The sequence below is a fragment of the Triplophysa dalaica genome, chromosome 18, assembly GCF_015846415.1.
Source record: "Triplophysa dalaica isolate WHDGS20190420 chromosome 18, ASM1584641v1, whole genome shotgun sequence".
Classification (NCBI taxonomy): domain Eukaryota; kingdom Metazoa; phylum Chordata; class Actinopteri; order Cypriniformes; family Nemacheilidae; genus Triplophysa; species Triplophysa dalaica.
Window position 1 is genome coordinate 16,505,646 of NC_079559.1, and position 27,737 is coordinate 16,533,382.

Genomic DNA, 27,737 nt, shown 5'->3' on the forward strand with positions numbered 1-27,737 from the left:
GGCGGACTAGGACTAAAAGTGGTCCCCCTGGAGTTCTTGGTATTGTTGTGCGGTGGTCTGTCAAACGGGCAGCCAAACAGATTTGAATGGGTGATTTCAGGGAGATGAGCGAGCTTTTAAAAACCTTTTTATTAAAAAATAATTTGTCATTGGCAAAAGCAAAAGCAAAAGTGAATCCCACAAAAATGTATTTACTACACAAGATGCTGAGATTCTGTTGAATCTGATTTACAAAAGAAAACTGCAACCTGTTTTTCTTTTGAACTGCTTATTATGTTTACTGCAGCATGAGCTTCAGGTAGCTGTAGAATTTCTTTAGAACAATAACAAGAAAACCCTGTAGGCATGTAACTGTAGATAAGTGCCGGTAAATGCTAAGTGTGAGGTGTTACAGATGTTTTGTTTAGGCTGAAACGATCTCATTTGATGTTTTTCGGTCTTTAACAAGTGGGATGTGAATGTAGAATTATTTGTGTAATTGTTCCTGAAAGTCTTCCCCTTATGCTTCAACTAAGGAATCAAATAGGCTACTTTTGTTAAAGTGATAGTTCACACAAAAATAAAAGTTCTTTACCAACCCTCTTATCATTTTAAACCTTTATGACTTCCGTCCTTATGCAGAACACAAAAAAATATATTTTGATATTCGCTAACCGAACCCATTACTCCATGATAGTGTTAATTTCGTTAACGAAAATAATGACGAAAAATATTCGTCAACGACTATTTTCCCAGGACAAAGACGAGACGAGTTGAAAAGTAAGGCCATAAAACGACAACTAAAATTTTATCAGCACGCAATATCGTTGACGAAAAATTATGAGACTAAAATGTAGCTATAAAAATTAAAACTTAATCAAAACCTGATGCAGGCATCAGGGGGTTGGATGTCTATGAATAGGCCTTTGTACTTATCAGACTTCTGTGGAAATACTTGAAGCCATGAAGTTAAATAAACTATGCACATGATTTGAGATTCTATTGATTTGTGCTTATTAGTAAAATAGATAATTATAATGAAATATAAAAACAAATTTCTTAAACAATCACAATCACCGTGATTATAATTTCTTTGGCAAAATACCCATTTCAACTATTATACAGCATGACGAAAATGTGACTAAGTTTGACTAAAACGAAATGAAAATGTATAGATATTTATTCGACTAAACTGGATTAAACAAAAACAGGACAAGGATGACCAAATATGATAAAAATTAAAAAGTGTATTCATCGTGGGACTAAAACTAACACTAAAATGAAATAAGGCTGACAAAAATAACACTACTCCACGAGTTATTTTCAAAACCAAAGGACACCACCCATCAGCTCTGAGAGCTCGAAGCGTTCTTATATTTTTCATTATGGTTGCTTCCACTTACTTGTGCCCGTCTGTATATGACAGGATTAAAAAAAATATATCAACAGTTGCGGTGTTACTATCAAACACTATCAATTCAATTCAAGTTTATTTATATAGCGCTTTTCACAATGTGCATTGTTCCAAAGCAGGTTTACAGGGGCTAACAGGAAAAACAGAAAAGGTAAAACACAGCACAGTGCATGGTGTTTATAGAACAAGCAAGATCATTCTAATAAATAATATCTAATTAATATATAAATAAATAAATGCAGTCTCCCGGGGAGCAAGCCAACACTGCTCTGTTGTGGCGAGGAACCCAAACTCCAATGATTGATTAATGGAGAAAAAAACCTTGGGAGAAACCAGGCTCACGAAAAAAAAGTATAGCAGAAGTTTCATGTATCGATATTTTACACAGCCCTAACATAGATTATTTGGTTTATAGTATTGCATATCGCTGCTGTCCTTCGGAAACCTTGTTTCCCTTTCTGTCGGTCTCTCGACGTTGTATCGAGAACGACAGATGGGGTTCGCCCTTGGGAACCAATCAACTCTATAAGTACAGATCCCTGTCTCCACAGGTCTTCACGAAGATCGTGGAAGCCGCCCTTTCTCCCCTTGGGGAAAAAGGTGTGAGGGTACTAAACTATCTCGACGACTGGCTTATCTTGGCACTCTCGCGAGATCTGTTGTATACACAGAGGGACCTGGTGCTCCGGCATCTAGATCGTATGGGATTTCAGGTCAACCGAGAAAAGAGGCCAGCACTCTCCCCAGTGCAGAGCATCCTCCTGTCCGAGGCCCCCCTCGGCACGGATGCCCTTGCGCACAGCTGACCACGGGACGGGCGGAAACACACCTTCCCCCCCAGGAGCCTCCTTGCACAGACACTGTGCAAGGTCAGGGAAGAGGATCACCAAGTGTTATGGGTTACATCGCACTGGTCTAACCGCACTTGGCTTCAGAGTTGCTCTCTCGGGGGAAGGACACGTTCTTGCATCCCAGATCAGACCTCTGGAACACCCATGTCTGGTCTCTAGACGGGACGAGAAGATCCTTAGTTGTCTACTCCCCTTTACGGCAGAGAACATCACCCAGGCTAGGGCCCCATCTACTAGGCGGCTACATACCTCTAGATGGCGCCTCTTCTCGTCCTGGTGTCTCTCTCAACGAGAAAGACCCACTGAGGTGCTCGATCAGGATAGTGTTGTCCTTCTTACGAGACTAACATCTCCCCTCCACACTGAATGTGTATGTGGTCGCTATCGCCACTCATCACGACTCAGTTGATGGAATGTTTCTAGGGCAACACGACCTGGTCACCAGGTTCCTTAAGGGGCCTGAGAGGGCGGAATCCGCCACACCTCCGCTCCATACCCTCTTGGGACCCTAACGTGGGTCCAAGAGCACCTCAGAGGTTCCGATCTTTCTCACCTGACGAGTAAGACGGCCCTCCTGTTGGCGCTCACTTCCTTCAAGAGGGTAGGGGACCTCCGAGCATTCTCTGTGTTCCCGGATTGGCTTAAATTCGGCCCTGGCAAACTCTCACGTTATCTTGAGACCCAGGCCCGGATACGTGCCCAAAGTTCCCACATCTCCCTTCCGGGACCAAGTGGTGGACTTGCAGGCACTCCACATCTATAATATGCCCACAGTAGTCAGGGCGGACTAGGACTAAAAGTGGTCCCCCTGGAGTTCTTGGTATTGTTGTGCGGTGGTCTGTCAAACGGGCAGCCAAACAGATTTGAATGGGTGATTTCAGGGAGATGAGCGAGCTTTTAAAAACCTTTTTATTAAAAAATAATTTGTCATTGGCAAAAGCAAAAGCAAAAGTGAATCCCACAAAAATGTATTTACTACACAAGATGCTGAGATTCTGTTGAATCTGATTTACAAAAGAAAACTGCAACCTGTTTTTCTTTTGAACTGCTTATTATGTTTACTGCAGCATGAGCTTCAGGTAGCTGTAGAATTTCTTTAGAACAATAACAAGAAAACCCTGTAGGCATGTAACTGTAGATAAGTGCCGGTAAATGCTAAGTGTGAGGTGTTACAGATGTTTTGTTTAGGCTGAAACGATCTCATTTGATGTTTTTCGGTCTTTAACAAGTGGGATGTGAATGTAGAATTATTTGTGTAATTGTTCCTGAAAGTCTTCCCCTTATGCTTCAACTAAGGAATCAAATAGGCTACTTTTGTTAAAGTGATAGTTCACACAAAAATAAAAGTTCTTTACCAACCCTCTTATCATTTTAAACCTTTATGACTTCCGTCCTTATGCAGAACACAAAAAAATATATTTTGATATTCGCTAACCGAACCCATTACTCCATGATAGTGTTAATTTCGTTAACGAAAATAATGACGAAAAATATTCGTCAACGACTATTTTCCCAGGACAAAGACGAGACGAGTTGAAAAGTAAGGCCATAAAACGACAACTAAAATTTTATCAGCACGCAATATCGTTGACGAAAAATTATGAGACTAAAATGTAGCTATAAAAATTAAAACTTAATCAAAACCTGATGCAGGCATCAGGGGGTTGGATGTCTATGAATAGGCCTTTGTACTTATCAGACTTCTGTGGAAATACTTGAAGCTATGAAGTTAAATAAACTATAAACATGATTTGAGATTCTATTGATTTGTGCTTATTAGTAAAATAGATAATTATAATGAAATATAAAAACAAATTTCTTAAACAATCACAATCACCGTGATTATAATTTCTTTGGCAAAATACCCATTTCAACTATTATACAGCATGACGAAAATGTGACTAAGTTTGACTAAAACGAAATGAAGATGTATAGATATTTATTCGACTAAACTGGATTAAACAAAAACAGGACAAGGATGACCAAATATGATAAAAATTAAAAAGTGTATTCATCGTGGGACTAAAACTAACACTAAAATGAAATAAGTCTGACAAAATTAACACTACTCCACGAGTTATTTTCAAAACCAAAGGACACCACCCATCAGCTCTGAGAGCTCGAAGCGTTCTTATATTTTTCATTATGGTTGCTTCCACTTACTTGTGCCCGTCTGTATATGACAGGATTAAAAAAAATATATCAACAGTTGCGGTGTTACTATCAAACACTATCAATTCAATTCAAGTTTATTTATATAGCGCTTTTCACAATGTGCATTGTTCCAAAGCAGGTTTACAGGGGCTAACAGGAAAAACAGAAAAGGTAAAACACAGCACAGTGCATGGTGTTTATAGAACAAGCAAGATCATTCTAATAAATAATATCTAATTAATAGATAAATAAATAAATAAATGCCGTCTCCCGGGGAGCAAGCCAACACTGCTCTGTTGTGGCGAGGAACCCAAACTCCAATGATTGATTAATGGAGAAAAAAACCTTGGGAGAAACCAGGCTCACGAAAAAAAAGTATAGCAGAAGTTTCATGTATCGATATTTTACACAGCCCTAACATAGATTATTTGGTTTATAGTATTGCATATCGCTGCTGTCCTTCGGAAACCTTGTTTCCCTTTATGTCGGTCTCTCGACGTTGTGTCGAGAACAACAGATGGGGTTCGCCCTTGGGAACCAATCAACTCTATAAGTACAGATCCCTGTCTCCACAGGTCTTCACAAAGATCGTGGAAGCCGCCCTTTCTCCCCTTGGGGAAAAAGGTGTGAGGGTACTAAACTATCTCGACGACTGGCTAATCTTGGCACTCTCGCGAGATCTGTTGTATACACAGAGGGACCTGGTGCTCCGGCATCTAGATCGATTGGGATTTCAGGTCAACCGAGAAAAGAGGTCAGCACTCTCCCCAGTGCAGAGCATCCTCCTGTCCGAGGCCCCCCTCGGCACTGATGCCCTTGCGCACAGCTGACCACGGGACGGGCGGAAACACACCTTCCCCCCCAGGAGCCTCCTTGCACAGACACTGTGCAAGGTCAGGGAAGAGGATCACCAAGTGTTATGGGTTACATCGCACTGGTCTAACCGCACTTGGCTTCAGAGTTGCTCTCTCGGGGGAAGGACACGTTCTTGCATCCCAGATCAGACCTCTGGAACACCCATGTCTGGTCTCTAGACGGGACGAGAAGATCCTAAGTTGTCTACTCCCCTTTACGGCAGAGAACATCACCCAGGCTAGGGCCCCATCTACTAGGCGGCTACATACCTCTAGATGGCGCCTCTTCTCGTCCTGGTGTCTCTCTCAACGAGAAAGACCCACTGAGGTGCTCGATCAGGATAGTGTTGTCCTTCTTACGAGACTAACATCTCCCCTCCACACTGAATGTGTATGTGGTCGCTATCGCCACTCATCACGACTCAGTTGATGGAATGTTTCTAGGGCAACACGACCTGGTCACCAGGTTCCTTAAGGGGCCTGAGAGGGCGGAATCCGCCACACCTCCGCTCCATACCCTCTTGGGACCCTAACGTGGGTCCAAGAGCACCTCGGAGGTTCCGATCTTCCTCACCTGACGAGTAAGACGGCCCTCCTGTTGGCGCTCACTTCCTTCAAGAGGGTAGGGGACCTCCGAGCATTCTCTGTGTTCCCGGATTGCCTTGAATTCGGCCCTGGCAAACTCTCACGTTATCTTGAGACCCAGGCCCGGATACGTGCCCAAAGTTCCCACATCTCCCTTCCGGGACCAAGTGGTGGACTTGCAGGCGCTCCACATCGACAAGGAAGACCCAACCCTATCCATGTTGTGTCCTGTACCGCACGCAGAGCTTCAGTAGCTCTGACCAGCTCTTTGTGTGTCTTGGAGGACAGCAGAAGGGGAAGGCTGTCTCCAAGCAGAGGCTGGCGCACTGGGTCGTGGATGCCATTACGACGGCATTCCGATCTCAGAATCTCCCATGCCCACTGGCAGTGAGGGCTTACTCCACACGCGGTATAGCCACCTCCTGGGCACTGGCCAGAAGCGCATCCCTAGCAGACATCTGTAGAGCTGCGGGTTGGGCTACCCCCAAACACCTTTGCAAGGGTTAACGACCTTCGCGTAAACCCGGTGTCAGCCCACGTCTTGCGGTGCGACATGTAGGACTGGCATCCGGGGGGGGGTAAGCCTGCGAAAGCACCTTCCCACACTACAAGAGCTTGGGTCAGTGTGCTATCTACCTTTTTTATTTCCCAAACACATGGCTAAGAAACTGGTACCTCACCAACCTTCCTTCTTACCCAAACACTGGATAAGAACAGGCATTCCATCCATCACTCAGCAAGCACCCCCTGGAGGTTGGCTGGGCAGAGCAGCCTTCCCCCTAAGGCCGGGACACTGTAAGGAGGTTGCGCTTACCCGGTGTATACCCGAGCCGGACGGCCTCTCGCCAGTAGTGAGCTAAGGCCCCGTCCATGAAAGGTTACCGGTCAGGGCTGTACCCATCTTTCTCCTAGAAAGCTCTGGAACCCCCCGACCACCACACTGGAAGGTTACAGTTTCATGAAAGCTTTGAGCTGAAACGCCCAGGCCTGTTACCGTCGCTTCGCTAGCGATTGTGACGCGATACAGCGTTGTGCCGTTTTCCATAGGTAACCCCATCTGACGTTCTCGACACAACGTCGAGAGACCGACAGAAAGGGAACGTCTTGGTTACGTATGTGTAGTAGAGTAGGCGGGGCGAGACCGTGGTTCGAGTCCGGTGAGTAATTGTGAATGAGCGCCAGCTGTGCGCACAGCTGAGCGACCGGACCATCGAAGAGAGAGGACCGGGCCCGAACATATGTTAAATTTATATTTATGGTCTTGTGTTTTGTATTTATGTTTTGTTCGCCGACCGTCGGCCGTGAGGGGCCGCCGGCTTTTATTATTTATATTAAATGTTTAAACGTTTGCCGGTTCCCGACTCCTTCCTTCCTTTTAATGAACCTAATTACATTCCAATGTAGAAAGGTTCATTGAAAGGAAGGAAGGAGTCAGGAACCGGCAAACATTTAATAAAGTTTTAATATAAATAATAACAGCCGGCGGCCCCTCACGGACGACCGCCGGCGAAATAACATAAACACAAATATAAATATAAATACAAACGTAAAACATGTTCGGGCCCGGTCCTCTCTCTTCGACTGTCCGGTCGCTCGTTCCTTTTATATGCTCCCATCTCCTACGTGTTTCGAGCCCGGTGTGCGCACAGCTGGCGCTCATTCACAATTACTCACCGGACTCGAACCACGGTCTCGCCCCGCCTACTCTACTGCAGTATGTTACCTCAGTACCTGATGGAGGGAACAAGACGTTGTGTCCCTAATGCCACAAACACGTATCATATTCTGCTGCAGTCGTGAGAGGCTCTCAGGCTCTTCAGAACAAGAGGTAAATGAATGCTGCACGCTGGATTCCTTTTATACTGGATATCCGGGGGCGGAGACCGGCATGCAAATTTCATTCGCCAAATTTCATTGGCCTTTTCTATAGTAGTCAGAGTTGATTGGTTCTCAAGGGCGAACCCCATCTGTCGTTCTCGACACAACATCTCGTTCCCTCCATCAGGGAACTGAGGTTACATATGTAACCAAGACGATCTCCAGATTTAGGAGATTTTTTTGTTGTTGCCATAAATTATTATTATTAATCCCCCTTTACAGTATGTTTGTCACTGGTTTTTGCAAATATAGAAACCAACAAAATGTACTAAAAAGTGCTTGTCAACGTTGACAATACATTATTGAAATATTTAAAGTAGTCATATGACACGGCTAAAATGAATATTATTGTTTGTTATAGTTGTAATGCAATTTGTATACATTATTTAAGGTGAAAAAAAACATTTTTCCAGATACCATGCTTATTTGATGACAGGGCATCACCTCCAGCTGAACCCTGCCAAGACAGAATTACTCGTGTTTCCGGCACACCCTACGGTGCAACACGATCTCAACATCCATCTTGGCAATACCACAATCACTCCATCAAAAATAGCCAGGAACCTCGGAGTCATATTTGATGAACAGCTGTCCTTCAATGATCACATTGCAAAGACAACACGGTCATGCCGATATGCCTTATTCAGCATAAGAAAGTTGAGACCCTATCTCACTGACCATGCGGCACAACTCTTTGTCCAAACCCTGGTAATCTCAAGGTCGGACTACTGCAATGCTCTCCTTGCTGGTCTTCCTGCAAAGGCTATCAAACCATCTGGTTCAGAACGCAGCAGCACGCCTCGTCTTCCATCAGCCCAAAAAGGGCTCATGTGACACCCCTTTTCATCTCTCTCCACTGGCTACCATATCAGATTCAAGTCACTAACGCTTGCCTTCACAACTTCTTCCTGGTGGCACATTCTTCCTAACTCTGTCCGGTCAACCACATCTCTCACAACATTCAAAAAACTACGTTAAACCCAACTCCTCTGTGAATACCTGACAGACAAAAAAAAAAACGAACCCTTTCTCTTAACAGGTAGTGGTCTAGCTTTGGTTGAAACCAGTAACTTTGTATTGGCACCTAATGTATTATGGCTCCAGTATGACATATCGCTTGTTGCTCCCTAACTCTTTGTAAGTTGCTTTTGATAAAAGCGTCTTCTAAATAACTAAATGTAAATGTTTGTAACTCCTCTATGCCCCTTCTCTCTGAAAGGCGCAGATTTTTAAACATCATCGCTCTAAAAAACGAGGTGTGCTATGATTGGCCAGTTAACCAGTGTGTAGTGATTGGTCGAATATTGTAAGCGTGTGATGGAATTGTAACGCCTCTTACCATATTTGGAACATCAGGTTCAACCGCAATTACACTGACAGGTACGCCCACCTGCCAACGTTTTTTTGTCAAATTATACCATGAACTGACGTGCATTTGTGGGGGTGTGGTTACACGAGACGTTTCAGGCAGGTCTGCGTGAGCATTCGCTTTAAGATAGAATGCATCTTTTGTTCCGACACTTGAATTTTTGCAATTTTACGTGTCTAATACATGCATGGGCAACTTGTAACACACCAGAGACACAGAAAAACCCATTTGACCCTTTTAATAATTTCCTGAAAATGTTGAATTTGGACATCCGAGGTTTTGTAAGGACAGCGACGATATGTCAAGATATTGTTTCTTGTCTCCTAAAAAAGAAACACCTGTCTGCCTAATAATCAAAAGCAACCATGTGAATGATATATAGCCAATATTCCAATCCAGTATCGCTTAATAGCTTAGTTAATCAAAACTTTGTTAACACTAAGCTTAGGTTAAATCTCAGTGATATTTAAAAGTGCCCTAACAGGGAAATCTGGTTTTTGTTGTCAGGTGGGTGAGATTGAAGGAGACTGGCTTCGAGAGTTCTCGGTGAGTTTGATGTCTTTTACATACACAACCATTTCTTTGTCAAAGCGCTCCACCTGTTCAAACTGCAATATAAACACACCTACCAGGCATCATCTCTGGAGGAACTTTACCTTGTGAAATGTAAAAAAAGCGTTTGTCACATTTATGTCACTGCTCCTGATTTTTTTTTTTTAAATACAAATGGCTTAAAAAGAGACATGACATGGGTATTTAAACCACAAAACATTGACATCTGAGCAAAAACTTGTGTTCATGTTTTCAAAGTCAATTTTAATTACCCCCACTGATAAATCAATGCATTTTGTGTTTTCAGACGGTGCACAAGTACAAGCCACGCTTCATTGCCCTGCACTTTCAAGAAGTTGGTGGAAAGGACTATACGAGTAACATGGACCACGCTGAGAACTTTTTCCGGTATGATCTGTCATATTTATTATTATTTATTATTATTATATAATTAGTATTCTTTTAAAATAAATTGTATGTTTACTCACTATGGTAATTACACAGTGTATAAAAACAACAAGCCACTGCAATGTTACACATTTAAAAAAAAAGTTTGTTTTTATAACTACTCATAATTTATCGTTTTTTTATTCATGATTCCCATGATTATTTTGATGTCTTTTGATTATAGGACCATAGAGACCAGCCCTGGGATGGCAGATTTTGACAGAGCATGTGTCTATATAGACAATGTTTTTAAGTCAGACAGTTTCACGGTGAGTAATACGACTGTTGCAATATATCACAAGATGACTTCATTTAGTTTCTCATTGACCTTTGGGGAAAATACATTGTAATGTCATGCAATCATGCATATTATTATAGCACTTTCAGTACTGTAGTTCCTTTGTATGTCCACTAGGTGGAGCTCTGAAACCATCTTGAGATTGCTCAATTTGTGGCGGGTATTCCAATGTTTTTTTTCCACTGCAGGACTTCAGTGTTAATATTATATAAATACACAGTTAGCTGCAAAAACATCAAGACCTTTTTAATGTATAATGCCAATAACATATTAGAGACAAGAAAATCTAAAATGCATTATTTTCAAATATATTTTTTACAGAAACAGATACAAAAATAATTGCATGTAGTATTGTCATACAAACTAGTTTGGAAGTTTTATACAATGACCAAGTCATATTTGACCTCAATCTTTGCATACTGTATTGTCTATTGACCTACATTTATTTTATCATACTTATGTGAATGTTAAGGCACAACACTGTTCTGTTTGATGTCTTTCATTGCCAATTTGTGTGCACACCACATCTTTTATATGTATGAAGTACTTTTGAAGATCATATTTGATCACATCTGTTAAGCAATTTAGCATTCACCAACATTTTAACAGCATTTGTTTCAAAACATACAGAACTTTTAATATCCATCAAAAGATTCCCAGAATAGATTTGGCAAAATCCAGCAGATGATATCTAGTCCTTGTTAACCAGCCAAACCTTAAAATGAATCTCATGCCAGTGCAAGTCCAACATTAGGGGGTGTCAAGTTATCCAGTAAAATGCGTGAAAATCCAGTAAGACGAGAAGTTGCTGGTGCTTGTGAAAGTGGCAGGATATTAACCCTCAGCCCACCCAGGTGAGGGGTGCTGTGTGTGTATATATTTTAGGTGTTTGGAGTGTACCTTGATGGACTGGGTTAATGTGCAGGAGTGGCCAGCCAGCGGACCAAGTCAATACGTTTAACTCCAGATTAAAACTATTGATTAGGCCCTTCACATCTGAACATGATAAATAAACTGCAGGTTTATGTGTCTTCGTGTGATGGTGAGCAAGTGTGTATTTGTGGTGTTGTTGCTGGAGGGTCATGGAGTTTTTCTGAGCGTGGACCCCCACACCATTTTTTTTTTACTTTTTATGACTATGTCTGGCTTAAAATATAAAAAAATATTTTAATCAAACAAATGTTTCATTTGCCTCACCACATGAGCCAGTTTCACGTACACACACTTAAACAGAGATGAACATACAATCAGCCTCACACCTATCTTCATCAATCAGGCTAGTGCAGCGTTTAATAAAAATGTATTGATTTAGAAGTGATTTTTTATCAAAACTCCATTTGTACGTTGAGTGTGCCAGACGATCTCCGCATTTACACACACACTCTCAGCAAAAGCGATGTTTCGCAGCCCACAGAAAACTAATTGCAAATCAATACAGATGATGTGAGAGAAATGAGAATGAAGATGGGTGTTAACACAGCCGACCTATGTGTGTTTGTGTGTGTGTGTGTGTGTGTGTGTGTGCGTGTGTGTGTGATAGAGAGAAAGAGAAAGAGAGAGAGAGAGAGTGAGCATGTGCAGTTAAAATCTTAATCCTGCAAAGATGCAAAATTGTTTGAAGATTGAAAGAAGAAATACATTACATTCTTATAAAATGTGTTTATTGATAAATTACGGCTATTTCTATGGTTACAATTATTCTAAATTATTATAGAATTCAATGATTCTATAGTTTTGATAAGTTTATTTGGTGGTTCACAAGAAGAAAACTGTAAAATAAAGGCCTTCCAAAATTGGGGATGACTGTTGGTTGACCCTTTCTTGATAAAGAAATAAGAAGCCTAAAATTTTGATGATCTGGGTGTCAAAAAATTCAATTTTGAGCTCCATGTGCATCAAATGCATTGAGAGTTGGAGCTCACACTGTAGTTGCGGGTTCGAAACAAGTCTGCATCATGTTCCGAATATCAGTAATTTCTTCACGTCCCTTTGCTCATTTCCAGTCTCTATAGACTGATAAAATAGAAACCTCTGTCTTCTCAAACAAGCATAATTTTACTTAAAAGATTTATATACTTCTCCAGGGACATTTTAAATTCTTTGGATAAGTGTGTTAAAGCATAAGTGTGTGTGTTTATGTAATGGTTGTCGTGTTTACTTCTTGTCCAAACCTCCCAGAACGGCAGGTGATTTTTCTCAGATTTTTTCTCTGCGATGGGACTCGTGATGGGCCGACAGCAGGCTCTTGTGTTTAATCTCTGTGTGATTGTTTTAATTTTCTGTCTGTATTGATCTCTGTGGGACTGGATTGATGAGCGCTCACTGGAGCAAACAGCCAGTACATTAAATCCATTCACAGTGCTGCCAGAAAACACACGGTCAACGTGGTCATTTATAGAATAGGATTCGTTCTCCAAATCCTTTTTGTGTTTAGCGATGTCTGTATGTTGTGTTTACGTTTGGGATCCAAAACTGTGTCTACATCTGTCATTGGAAGGTTTTGTCTCACAGACAGAAGGATATTGACTGTGGCAGTTTTTTAAAGGTGGAGGTTTAATGATTATGATGTGAGTACATCATCATCTAAAATGAAATCGGAAGTCTTCATTAACCTCTAATTGTGTGTGACTTTTAAGATGGCAGGTCATTGTGGTCAGGGCTTCCACCAAAACCTTGAAATTATGTTTGTTTAAGAAGAATCACACATGTTTTTTTGTTGTTTGACTGATTTATTTATTTGATTTTAGGCTCTGGGAAGCATGTATTACATCCACAAATCACTGAAAAATATCCAACAATATGACTTCAATGGTAAGAAATTAAACTCACACTATGAGTGTATTAATTGTACATTATAGACAGTTACCTGAGGTTTTTTTTCTCGATGGGAGTTTTGGGTTCCTCACCACCGTTTGCATATTGTTTGCATATCTGCCTGGCCGGGGGGGCTGCTTTAGAATTTAGAATTCATACTTGTATTCAATGTGTCTCATGTACAGCTGCTTTGTAACAATGAAAATTGTAAAAAGCGCTATATAAATAAAGTTGAGTTGTGTTGAGTTGGGTTTCAAAGGCAACAACATAAACAAACGTTATGTGGCCCAAACTTAATTTACGGGAGACAACTGCAAAGAATCAATTACTGTTGAGTAGTTTTAATGCAATTTAAAACAATGAATATTCAATAAAATATTAATATGAATTAAATATAAAAATGAATTGTTTTAATCAAACACAGATTCAAAATTTACTTCGGGCCAGGCGGATACATTCGATGAAACCATCTATAATTTATTAGTGAATTTAATAAAATTCATGAAGATCTGGGTCACAGTTTAGAATTAAAAGAAAGAAAAGAAGTAATATAGCTTGCTTAAAGAAAGCCTCCTTTTTTATTTGTTTATTTAAAGAACAAAACAGTTCACCCAATAATAAAAATTATCTCATATACTCAACCTCGAGTTGTTCCAAATCTGTATCATTTTCTTTTTCTGATTAACACAGAGAAAGATATTTGGACTGCTTGTAACCAAACACTTCTAGGACCCCATTTACTACCAAAGTAGGAAAAATGACAATGGTAGTCAAAAGTGCCCCAGAACAGTTTGCTTCAAAATATCTTCTTCTGTGTTCAACAGAACAAAGAAATTTATAAAGCAATTTTAAGGTAGTCAATGGTGGGCAAGAACTGTTTGGTTACAAGCATTCTTTCAAATATCTTTCTCTCTGTTTATCAGAACAAATGAATGTATACAGATTTGAAACAACTTGAGGGTGGGTAAATGATGACAGAAATTCAATTTTAACGTGAAACATCCCTTTAACTTCTGAAGTGTTCATCATGGTAGTGTTATTGTCACTCTCTGATATGTTGAAATATTTATAGAATAGAAAATACTCTCATACAGTGCTGAGGATTTAATAAACCCAAAGTAAATAGAATAAAATTAATCAAACCAATTATCAAAACTTTTTCAACACCTGCCATGACAATATTCAAAATGCCTTGTTGCTTTTATGTTTTAACTTTTTTAAACAAATTAAGTGCCATCCATTAGCTACAGGTTACAGTCTCTGACATATATACCAAACAGTAACATACAGTGTTCTCATTTACAGAAACACTATCTACTTGAGCAGGTGTCTCACTGCAAAGATGTCATTTTTTGTATGACTGGAACATTGCAATGATTAATCAGCATCCAGATTAGAACGGAAACTGTCTATTTTATAAAAAATGTCACGTACAGCTACATATGAAGAGTTTATTTCCAAAATGAGAACTCCTTTTTTGTAAATGTCAAAAATCATGTTTTTTATAGTGTTATCATGTTTTTCTTATTCTTTATTGTGTTAGTTAGCTGTATTTGTTAGTAATTATGTCTTAAATCAAAACAGAACAACTGAAGTTTGATTGACATTAATTGGAATGCACAATAAAAAAACTAGTTATCTCATTTTGGAAATAAAATCTTACATGCCATGTTGTTGTATTTAATTTATGAACTGTTCACCTTGACCCCTGATATAAAGTGCTGTGACAACTACTATATATCCCCACCTTAGTAAAGCAAACAGCTGTTAATATTAATTATATTTTCTTTATACCTTTATCATTGAGCCAACATGAACCAACACAATGTATTGTAGGGTGTAGGAGCTGTTAATACAGATGTTTATCATGTTATTACATTGTTTTGTGTTTTAATCATCACGCTTAATGAAAGGGATGACTGTAATCATTGAATTCCTATTTGGCAATTATAATTATTTCCATTATCTGCCAAATTGACATAAAGGTCAAAGGAAGATTTAAAACTCTATTACAGAGAGCAATTTTTCATTTAAAGAAACTGTGAAATACATTTAAATACAATCTCACGGTTCTAGAAAAGAGATAAATTTCCAAAGCAACACAAACTAATTTTCTCCTTTGGCATGACACAAGCGACTCGTGTGGTTAGTCTCTTTGATAGAACAGGATTCAACCCGATGAGCGTTTTTCACTGGTATTTATCTATTCTAGTCACAGCACCTTATGAATAAGCTTTCTAGAAAAGCACTAATAGAAGAGCCATTAAGATCAGTGGACCAATGAATTTGGTGCCCCATCAAATCAGTGTTCCATAGATCCTGCTCTTAGAGCTTACAGCCACGGGACAAGCCCAACATTAGTATATTGATTTTGCATTTGCATGTTTTTCTTTCAATATGTCTTGGTTGTTTATTCCTCCTCCTGTAGTGAAGGAGTTTAAAGCTGTCTCGGGCTGCAACAAGTACGTGGGCTCACTGGAAGGAGTGACGACGGTGGAAAAAGAAAAATTCCCAAAGAACTTCTGGCCTGATGTGAGTGTTGGGCATCTGTTTAAAATGATTCTAGCGAATTTCCCGGACTTTTATACCGGACTTTATATGACACATCCTTTTTTCCAATATACTCTATGAGATGCTGTAAAAGGTTTTGTTTCTTGGAAAACAACCATTGCAGTTTTACGGTAGATATAGGTTTGTTTTGAAGTTAAATTTGCCAGACTTTTACTAGGTGCTTTTCATAAAACCTAAAAATACATTTATTTCCTATTCGGGGGGTATTCATATGTACAGCTTTAGTATTTTTATATCAACTTTACCCAATAATGCCGTCATCACCGTAACACCAAGAATTTCAATGAATAATAATCATTTTTGCAGAGTTTTTTGAATTTGAATTGTTTTCCATAAGGTTTTATAGTTTATATAATTATTATTTTTATTTATGTTGATAAATATTTATTATTATTTCGCCCCCCCGTTATACTGCGGTAATAATTGGCTGATTGTGAGTTGAGGTGGAGGAGGGATGCTGCGAAAGGGTAGAGGGTAAAGCATCTTGTCTATTTGTTGGGGTTTTTTCCCCGAGCTAAAAGGATGATTGGTGAGATTGGTTATAGGAAACATTAAACATTAAAATTTAATGTTTTACAAACAATTCATATATTCTGTTTATTGGTTGATGGCTAGCTAACACTTGTTCCTTAAAATGACAGAAGTGTCATTGCCATCACACAGCATTACCAACACAATAAAAGCTGCACAATGTTTCACGTTATTATACCAAAGTTAAACCAGGGCATTTATTCATTATGGACATACAATAAATGCTTTTACATTCATTTTTCATTTCATTTTCTAATAATATTGGAGTAAACACAACCCTTAAGAATAATCTATGTACCTTAAATATACCTCCATGTAATGTGCAATGTGTGTTTGTGTGTTTTGATTACAGTTCAAGTGGTCCAGAAAAGGCTATATGAGAACACGGTGGATCATTCACAATCAGTATGTTCACACACACACACACACACACACACAAACACACACTTCAATAAGCACAAATCTTGTCAGGTGTTTTTTACAATTTCCTTTACAGTCTGACATATGTCTAAGTGTATGTACACTTGGCCACAGCTCAAGGCAAACGTTGTGTTAGCCGTGTGTTGGTGGAACAGTGTGCGAGCATACTCATCAGAAGCACATTAATAGCTGGCGTGTGGCAGCTGTACAATAGAGCAGTACTGGAACCTGATGGCTGAGTGATAAATTAATGGAGCCTGAGAAAGAGTTCAGGTTTAGCGAAGCTGCACTTGCTCTTATCAGCTAATGTCCCACATCAGTCAGCGAGACTGACAGCACTGATAGACCTACACACACACACAAATTGAAGATATCGCAATGTAAATAAAATCAATACGCACTCTCGCAGAAACGTTCATTGACGGTGCACCACGTGATGCAGGCTTACAGATTTTATATAAAAATTTGTTGTTTATGACACCAGGAGACCTTTTTGACATTAGCTTTTTTAGAGGAATAGTGTGCCCCAAATTAAAAAATATGCAATAATTTACTCACTAACCTACAATTGTTTTTATGGCTTGTATGGCTTTCTTTTTTATGTGCAACACTGATGTGAAATTTAATTTAAATGAATGGGGACTAAAGCTTCAAGCACCTAAATAATAGGACAGTATCATAGAAATGTAATTAATTTGTGTTATATTTCAAGTCTTCTGAAGTTATACTACATGTATATATTTATTAAGTTAGCACCAAAATTATTTTCTTTTTCTGAAGAACACAAAAGAAGATATTTTGAAGAATGTCTGTAACTGAACCATGGCGGTACCCATTGACTTGCATTGGTTTTGGTCCATACAATAGAAGAGAATGGCTACTGCCATTATTTGGTTACAAACCTTCTTCGAACAATCTTTTGTGTTCTACAGAAGAAAGAAAGTCACACAGGTTTGAATTGACATGAGTAAATGATGCCAAAATCTGTTTTTTTTGGGGGGGTGAACTGTCAATTAGGGACCAAGCGTCAAATATGTGCTTTTTCGTCATACAACAAACATACATTTTTATACCACATGCAGTTAAATTGCGACACCCCTGATTCAGGTCAATTTTGTTAATAGGGTACATGCACATGGGACGATGACCTACTTCCGCTAGAATCTCAGCCAGCTAGGTCACGTCCGCTCTCATAGCACTAAGGGGATTTTTCACCAAGTGATAATGATGTTCTTAGTAAGAAAACGTTCAAATTTCGGCAAACTGTCAGCACTACGGGTGAGTATTGTTAAGTGCCTCTGTGATCATGCCTCTAGTAAGTGCAAAAGTTCACTTTGCATTTTTTCATATTTGTTGATGTACCTTGAAACAGATAGCCTGAAGTGCTTCTCCTTTTTGGTTGTCGACATACAGAATAGCGAAGTGTTTGAATATTTACTCTCACGTTGTTGATCGTCCCAATCACGACAGACCGGTTCAGCTTAGACAATCAAAGCGTTTCAGAAGGAGGGACTTTATGTATACCTGAAGAAATCCAGTCGTTTTGTTAAAAGAGGGACAGCACAGCGGTGAACAATATACTTGAAATATGTGAAATATAAAGAGTTTTTTTGAAATTAGAAACATGAACATCCATTGTTAAACACCCAAAATAACATAACCAAAGCCTCAAAAACAGCAAAATACTGACTCCTTTAGAGCAAGCTGTGTTTTGATTAAGAAGAATGAATGCAACAGGCAAGTAAGTTGTAACCATAACACAAGTGTGCACTCTGTGTGTGTGTGTGTATGTGTGCAGGCCTTTGGATCTTGTGAACATTCACCTGTTTCACGACGCTTCCAACCTCATAGCCTGCGACTCCAGTCCGTCTGTGTATTCGACAAACCGCAAGACAGCTCTCAAATACGTCATCAGCAGGTTTGTCTTTGTTATTCTTTGAATATTTCACATTATATATTTTTTTCATTTAAATGATGAATAAGTGGTCGATCAAACTTTGTGCTCGTTCCTGCAGGATATCAGATAGCAGCTACAGTCCTGTCCCCTTCTTCCTGTTTGGTGACTTCAATTTCCGTCTTGACACGCTCAGTTTAGTACAGGTACATTTGACTGCCAAAAAATGTACATTGTGGTCCAATGTATACACACAAGTCATTTCGTGAATGTCTGTTTTTGTTTCTGTGTACAGAATCTCTCAACGTCTGCTGATCTCCAGACAGTAAAGATGGTAAAAAACAAAGACAGTAGCAACGAGGTGGAAAAAATCATTTTCAAGGAAAAAGACAACGACCACAAGGTGATTATTTATTGTTAGATCTGTCTAAATTCTATTGCTTTATTGTTGATCCATGTAAATATGATTGAGATTTATGTCTTGTGTTCTTCTCAGTTCCTTGAATTAAAATATCAACAATTAGTTTTATAGTCTTAAACTGTCTATGGACATACCTGCAAAATTAGAGAGCAAATCTACTGTCACCTTTTCTGCACTTAGATGTTAAAGGTTCTGACTTTTGCACCAGTAGATGATGAATTTTTCTTTTTGTGTGCACTCAGACATATCCAGTAGACTGTCTAGCCAGATTTATGGTTCTTGGAGGGTTGATATTGACTTTTTGCCAGCCCAGAAAATGCGAGCTTGCATTTAGATCATTCCAGCCGACATGCAATTCATTTTTTTCTGCCGGCCAAGTTGGAGTTACCCCTTGTTGTTTGTTAGTTTTTATTCGCCCTGCATTAACCTGTCTCTACCCACCTGTCGTCATTTTACTCTTTGTCTTCCTGTGTTTATTTCCTTTTTGTTTTCTCTGGCCGTTTCCCCTTCAATACTTGATTCTTTCTTTTTGTCCTTCTGGTTATCATTAGGTCCTCCTTCACATAGAGACCAAGTTATTTGCTTACTTGCACCAGGCTGTGTTCAGGGAAAACAATGGAAAAGAGGTCTGAATATCATTTCAAAAATAGTGTTTTGCACATTTTTAGGACAGTCTCTTTTTGACATCTTAATCAGAATGTACATGTATATTTAAAACAAGCTGATTTCATGTCTAAACATGTTTTCTGAATAAAAGCTTAGCCAGAGAAACTGAAATATGAAAAATAATTTTACTGAAAGATAAAGTAAGCTTAAAAAATTTCAATTACAAAATAGTTTGTGCTTAAATGTATTTTTGTTCTGTAGCTCCTGAAGTATGATAAGGAGATCTATGAATTTCATGAAATCATCACAGAGGAGGATATACAGTTTCCTCCTAGGTAAGCAACTTCATAAACACTGAAAGACAACTTAAAAAAAAAAAAAATTAACATTTGATGGACGATTCACATTTCGCTTCTAAAACCAGTGGAAAACGCTAGCCGTAACGCTTTCTCTATAGTCATAAACTCTGAAGAGTTGAACTATTTCCATACCGATCTGGCGTCGGAGCACCTAGAAAAACATGCGTGCCTGCCGTTTGACAACATTTAAAATAACGAATTTGCACACACAAAAGACGCTAAATGTGAATCACCCCTAATCAGTGTGTATTTTCGAATGATAAAATCCAAATATAGACTATTTTGCAAGATGTTTACTCTGTTTAGGCTTCATTTCCCCCCCAAATATTACATGCACTTTAAAAAAACACCCATAAAAAGGTAACATTTGCTGGCAGCTGAGGAGAAACAAATAACTGTACAATAGATGTTTTTCTAGTAGAATGACATGTTTCCCATGTTTTCCTTTTGAATTTGCATTCTTTTTCAGTATTTTTACATTTTTTGTCCTCATTTTCAGAAATAAACGGTATAAAATCCTGAACATTTTAAAATAAAATAAATAAAAAATAATAATAAAAACTTCTTTGAAATCACATTTTATTTTGCATAATTAATTCTTAAAGATATCCTTTAACATTTTGATTGGTTATAAATGAAGCAGGAAATGCTTCTGGACCAGCTTTGTTTACATTTTCTGAAGTGGTCTATAATAGCATTATCCTCCTATAGTCTGTCCGTAACCAAGACCTAAGTGAGCAGAATGAAATAATACAAATTGTATTAAATCTTGAATAATTCCAATCCTAGATTGATTCCACTAAATATTTTATTTAACTCACATCACATTTAAGAATTCAAATGCATTGTAAACTGCGATTTTCCATATGCCTTAGTTATTTTTAAACAAATATTGTTTTTAAGCTACCCGTACAGTGAAGACAACACTAAACCTACACAATACATGAACACACGGTGCCCGGCATGGTGTGACCGCATCCTGATGTCACACGGTGTGAAAGACATCATCCATCGGGTGGGTTTATACACAGAAAAATTTACAAATAGGCATTCATTTAATACATGTTCATACAAGAATTACTAATGCATCTTTCACTTGAATGTACTGAATGTTCATGTGTTTAAGAATCTGTTTGTTTTATTTCCAGCCTGAAAATGGTGAGAGAAATGTTGTTTATAACACACTGGGTTCCAATGTCTGTATGGGGGACCACAAGGTGATTAGATCTTTCCTAAATATCACATCTCCTCTCCTTTCATTTAATAAGCTTCAGTGAATAATAAAACCTGAAGGACATATAATTGTTTTTCTTTTTCTATATTTTTCCAGCCTGTTTTTCTCCGTTTTACACTGAAGACGATTGCACATTGACTCACAGGACTGGGAGAGTCGGAAGGTGAGACATAGAATTGATTTATTTTTTTGGTGCTTGCAGTTTTTTTTCACATATATTTTGGCTTATAAATTAGATGTGTTACAGATCTGTCAAAATACAGATGAGCAGCTTGGTTTTATTGTTATCACTAAAACGGCTAATATTATTTCATTAAAAAAAAACAATATTGATAGATAATTAAAATATATTTTCATTATCCATTTTAGGTCTATATTTACAAATGAGTATTTATGAATTTACAACTAAGATAAAATGTCTTCTACTACTACTACTAATAATAATAATAATAACAATGATGATAATGATAATAAATAGGTAATGAAATGCAATCAATTAATATACAAATTTTTTCACCAATTTTTATATGATCAGTCACTTTTAATAATAACAATGATGAACATTAAAATTGCACAACAAATTATTGTATCATTGTTCATAATGAAATAGTTAAGAAATATATAAATTACACAAATAAACCCAAGATGAAATGAATAAACTTATTTCGCTATGTACCAAGCTCTCATAGTCCATTTTTACAGTATATGATCTGTCACCTGAAAATGGTTTTCATCAGGAAGACAGCAGTTAATAAAGTTAGCATTTATTTATAAAATTTCCTTTGGTCAAGGCTTTACTTGATCCGTGTATGACATGCTATACTCAATCTAATAACATTTTTATAGCAAATAGTGAACAGTCAAAGCTTTTGAAAATTTAGAACTGTTGGCCTTAAAAAATGTTCACCTTAAAAAGTCTATTGTACTTGTGTACCCAACCACAAACCTCCAACTTCTGTACAGATACCGAGTCTGTACCTAAATGCTGTTCAGTTCAAGTGTTTTGTTGCATTTCCCTAAAGGATCATGAACAGCCTCTCTGCCTTCATTAACTGTGTGATAAAAGACAGATCCCTCCCTTGATCTATGTCTGCTGGCTCCTCTGTCTCCTTCAACCAGTGCCAGCGATACGCTCAGAATCACACCGTTAAAGAACCAGTGTTCATTAATTACAGACACACAGAACACAAATCCTACATTGTTGTCTCATATTGACATTTTTAGGGCCGTAATTTTGTTTTGCTGCCAGTTTTATGTCTGTTCTATAGGTAACGCTTGTCTAGGGGTTGATGAGTTTACTACTGCTGTCGGTTTGTCATTGTGTTCAATTAGGCTTCAATTGCAGACAAGGGGTTTGGCTAAATTAGAAGTGTGAAAAATAATTTGTTGTGTTAACAATTTCAGTGCATTTTAGTTGACTTTTAAGTTTTACAGTGTGCCATTAAATGCCATGCAGTATATAATTTCTTATATTTAATATTATATAACATCTTGTCAGGAATAAAAGGAATAGTTCACCTTAAAATTTAAATTCTGTTATCATTTACTCGTCAACTTTCTTTCTTCTACAAAACACAAAAGAAGATATTTTGAAGAATGTGCGTAACAAAAGATATTGTTATTCCCAATTCACTTCTATTGTACAGACACAAAACCAATGCAAGTCAATGGGGACCAGCGGTTTTCTGTTACCAACATTTCTTTTGTGTTCTGCAGAAGAAAGAAAGTCATTCTGGTTTGAAATGTCACAAAGTCGTGATATTATAAACAAGGCAATAATCTTTATTCCTCCAAGCAGTTGTCATGTGCATGATAGCCATGTACTGTATGTTTTCTATAAACTATTTTATATGCTCTTTCTCTGTTTTTAGGTTTTGCTGTTAACACGTACCCAGAGATTATTCCATGGACAGATGTACCCCTCATGAACAGTCACGTATAGATGCAACCTATTCAGATACAACAAAGCATCCACACGGACCACTGAAATCTCCACAATACACTGCTCAAGCTGTTAAACACAAGAACCTCTCCTTTTCTGAAAGCTGAAATAGCTGAATATATAGTAAGAAATGAACAGAACCAAGAAAACCAGACAGAAAGTGCTCAAGGCACCTCTCAAAGCTTGGACTTTTAACACGGGAATAAGCTTCAGACTGCGTAGCGCATGTAAACTCAAATTGTATGCAAAATACAATCGCCTGATTTGCTTTTCCTCAATGTTTTTGTAATGATGTGTGTACAGGTAGGCAGAAAATATTGAAACATATCCAAATGCAGGCTGCGGCAACGCACAAGCTTTCGTCTGTAGATGTTTTTATTTACATTCGTGTCTGTGGGTTGATGTTTTTGTCCTAAACGCTGAACGTTCCGGTGGAACACTGTTCAGCTGCCACTTTTTCGTTCTTAAACTTTGTGTTTGTGCGCGTGTGGATTTATATTTGAAATATTCAGCGTGTGTTTTGCATTTACACTCATCTCAGCAGATATTGCTGTCACCCTCTCATGAGCTTCAGTCATTGTGTCTGTGGGGTTGTTAGTCAGACTTGGATCGATAGAATATGTACAGGACAGCAAGGTACGAGTTAAAAAGCCATTAGCGCTTGTGAATTATGGAAATCCTGCACAGAGTGCTTTGGCCTGGAAGCCCCTCAGACTTTTAATTAGAGAAGATGTGCAATGGAGAATGTTAATGTGGAGTTTAGCACTATCACACGTTTTTTTTTAGCAGCGTTGAATATGGGTTCTATAAGTTTAGTATGAGTTTTTTTGTTGGGAATTGTGTTGGGTTGTTCAGATACGATAAGGTGTGAAGTGGTACAATGCTTTCTAAGGACCTCATGAATTCATGCAGGTGCTCCATTTCTGGTATGTTAGTGGTCATCGATATGCTAGTGTACTCCAACAGGTTGACAAACCAAAATATTTGTTGAGACATACCGTCTTTAGTTTCTGGGAAAATCTTAAAAATATTATTGACTCATTGGGAATATAAAGAACAGTTTACCCCAAAATGGAAATTCTCTTAAAATTTTCAATTTGTTTCTTCATGAGACACCAATATTTGAAAGTAGTTGACGTTTGAATTTTCGTTAAAAAAGCTCAAAATATTGTTTTAAATACAAAAACAAAAGTATGTTTTTGTTTCAGAAGACATTTTGTCACCTTGGAATTGAAAGTTTTTTCTCACAATTGAGTTATTCACATATTCTGTTTCCACTATTTCATTGTGGAAAATGATAATTTTTTGTGTGACTAAATTATATATTTTATATTCAAAATCATTGCTGCCATGATGTTTCAATGGTTTTGTAAGAATTACGTAAGATTTTTTTTATGTGCATATAAGTTTTATTATAGTATAGAAACTTGAGTGTTCAACCGAAGAAAGTCCTTTACGGATGCCATAAGTACATTTTGAGAGAATTTTCATTTTTGGGTGAACAACATATATGCGTTATGGATTTATTATGTCCCTTAAACTGCTTTTGATTTCTTTGTGACCCCCCATACCATGGGTGTAATTAAAACATACGTATGGATATTGACTGCAAGTACTTCAATTCCTTTTTTTCCTGTTTTAATAGGACATGCATCAGGATACTCAATATTTTGATTTGTTATCTGAACAAAGTATCTGATAGATTTTCATATGGCTAGAACCTTAAGATGAAGACCAGTTGAATAAAAGCCCTATATAAGTATATAAATCTTTTTTTGTTTTTATTGACATTTTTGGGGATGTTCATCCCTTTGTAGTTGACTGAATAATCTAGTTTACATTGATGTTTTATTGGGCTCCAGAATGGGTTTGATTCCCAAGGGAACACACATACTGGTAAAAGAAAATACCTTGCACTGTAAGTCGCTTTGTATAAAAGCGCTTGCTAAAAGCATAAATGTAAATATATTAAATTGCTTTAAACACAATTTCCAATTTAAAATGTGTTTAGAATGATTGCTCATGAAAAGCCTTGTTTTTCTAGTATGATTGTTGGGGGAATAATAGTCAAGTTGTTTTTTATTCGTAAATTAGGAAATGCAATGATCAGTTAAACTCTGTATTGGTTGAGAAAGTATTGAGATAAATATGCCTTTCAACACTGTTTTTGTTTCTGATAGACAGTTTATTTACATCAAATCACCCTACCTGTTATCCACAAGCGATCAGGTATGACAATTCTGACATTTCTCACCTCAACAAGAATTTATTGATGAAATCCGTATATTCAGAACCCCCGTGCATAATTTACGGGTAAGGGTTAAATTTTTCTGCCAACCTGTCAATAATAGACTTGTTGTAGTTGATTCATGGTGTGGTCGACATAATTTACTGTGCTCTGGTGCATCGCCTCAAGCTCTGCTTCCAAAGCTGTGGAGCTGGTATAGAAACAGCGTAGATGTCATTTAGCATTTTCTTTTTTATAAACAGAAACACTACAATCTTTTGACAAGTCAGTTTTTATGTTATTTAGAGTACTTTTGCATGCTAAGTCAAATTTATATGTAGCCATATATGTTTGCACTTGTTGTTGGGAATCATTTTACTTCTTTTATGATACGTAGAACATGCAACAAAGGTTTGTTAAATAGCGTTTGTGAGAAAGCAGTCATAGTACTTATTTTAATGTTATCCTTTTTAGAGTGTTTCTCTTTTCTTTGTGTTTAACTCTTCTTTTTATTCCAAATCATATAAACAAAGCATTGTCACAGGATAAGACCAGAACCAATGGAAAACTAAGTAGTAATAGTGTGCAGTGTTGTGCAGTGAAATTTGAAGATTACTGCTTAATATTGGACTAAGGGGAATGTTGGGTATGGAATTCAGCATTAGGAAATTGTTTTTGTTGTTGTAAAATGCTGAAATCGTCACCAGTCATATCCATACCTCAGAATTGGAAAAGGATCCATAGAGCGGTCCATTATCCATAGATAGTTCTTGCCCCACCTGTCATATTGGTTCTGATTTACAGTATGTAACAATGTTCTGTTAATGTACTATTTCATGTAACTAAGCAGGAAAAAAATCCCAAATTGTGGACATAAAATACTGTGCCAAAAAACTGCCCCCTCAATTTTCCTATTTTATGGGTTTGGAATGCAGTAAGAACTACAATGCATTTCTTCAGCCTCAGGTACTGCTGAATGTTGGAATAGCCTAAAAGACTCCCTTACTGTACTTTCTTCAACATTAATGAATGGGTTTTATTTGTTTCTTAAATATGATACTGTGTTTTGTTTCCTAATAAAATTTATAAAATACATATATTCATTAACAAACATGCACTTGATGTATTTCAATTATATTTGATACACGATATGGACAAAGGTATTAAGACGCTCCCTTTTGATAAACATGTTTATCTATTCCAGTTATTCCGATTAAAACAAAAATAAACCCCATATCGTAAAACACCAATTTCGGAAGGGCCTTTGTCTTTGCCGAAATGACCCTGTGTAAAAGATCATTGATGGGTTTTGCGTGATGAGTGTTTGACTCAAAGGTGTTCAGCTGGTTTCAGCTCTGAGCTTTATACAGACCAGTAAAGCAGACATCTCAACCTGCAAAAAAGCATTTCAGGGAGGTATCCCGAAAGCACAACCCCCTGCCGATCCCGCGCCCCCCCCCAACAAAAATGGAGGCCAAGGATATGATATTTCACCACAGAACATGACTATACTTTTATAACGAAATACAGTTGAAATGAACAACAAGATTGAATAAATTAACTATTTACACACACTGCAAATGTTGGCCTAGGCCTATTTCCAACATCCTATGCCTTTTACTTTTCTTGCAAGCTTTCATTGTACTTTGTTGCTGCTTTCTTCGAAGATTTTAGCAACTTTCCAGAAACCTCAACCTCATAGCACTCTGTATTTTTAGATGATGCACAAGCAAATTTCGTTGTATGTTACTACTGCACAATGACAAATAAAATTCTCTCTTTCTCTCTATCTATTATGTAAACTGCTTTTATTTATATTCCATTGCAATTTTAAATATGTCTAAGGTGTTTTCATGTAGCTAGTTGTTAGCCGACCTGAATAATATGCACATGAAATCAAATGAAACTTGATGAACTCACCTCAACATGTCTTCTACAATCATTTAACCCACCATGGGCAATGCTGATGTCTCTATTGCAAACTGTACAGCGTGCAAGACTGTCATTATTTTTCACTTTTATAAGACAGGGGTACACTTTCGTGTAGTCTTGGGTAAAATGTTACCTTATATTTTCGTTTTTTGGGGCCCTCTCCCTCTGCCATGGCGCTCGTTTCTAGATATACTGAACTGAATATTCAGTTCGGGACTCGGGATAAGAGATAAAAGCCCGCCCACACTGACAATTGATTGGTTGACTTACCGAAACAGGCCAATTAGGACGCTCTCTGTATTACATGCGATTCATGAGGCTCGCACACGCACGCAAGGTCCCTCGCTCCCTATGGCAAGCCAAGAGGGTCACAATTACGCCACAGATTAAACGCGTTTGTATCGG

At 37.9% G+C, this 27,737-nt stretch overlaps 1 protein-coding gene across 1 annotated transcript in view; it reads left to right on the forward strand.

The window, feature by feature from the left end:
- The window catches only part of inpp5l (inositol polyphosphate-5-phosphatase L), a 35,143-nt gene extending 7,954 nt beyond the window's left edge, over positions 1-27,189 (forward strand). The window contains exons 2-16 of the mRNA XM_056772314.1: positions 9,592-9,630; positions 9,944-10,044; positions 10,268-10,352; positions 13,129-13,192; positions 15,624-15,727; positions 16,650-16,702; positions 18,516-18,635; positions 18,733-18,817; positions 18,907-19,014; positions 19,584-19,658; positions 19,900-19,973; positions 20,901-21,012; positions 21,146-21,214; positions 21,328-21,394; positions 23,103-27,189. Coding sequence (XP_056628292.1) covers positions 9,592-9,630; positions 9,944-10,044; positions 10,268-10,352; positions 13,129-13,192; positions 15,624-15,727; positions 16,650-16,702; positions 18,516-18,635; positions 18,733-18,817; positions 18,907-19,014; positions 19,584-19,658; positions 19,900-19,973; positions 20,901-21,012; positions 21,146-21,214; positions 21,328-21,369 — 1,131 coding nt within the window. The 3' untranslated portion in view covers positions 21,370-21,394; positions 23,103-27,189. The remainder of the gene's footprint in view (positions 1-9,591; positions 9,631-9,943; positions 10,045-10,267; positions 10,353-13,128; positions 13,193-15,623; positions 15,728-16,649; positions 16,703-18,515; positions 18,636-18,732; positions 18,818-18,906; positions 19,015-19,583; positions 19,659-19,899; positions 19,974-20,900; positions 21,013-21,145; positions 21,215-21,327; positions 21,395-23,102) is intronic.
- Positions 27,190-27,737: the final 548 nt, after the last annotated feature.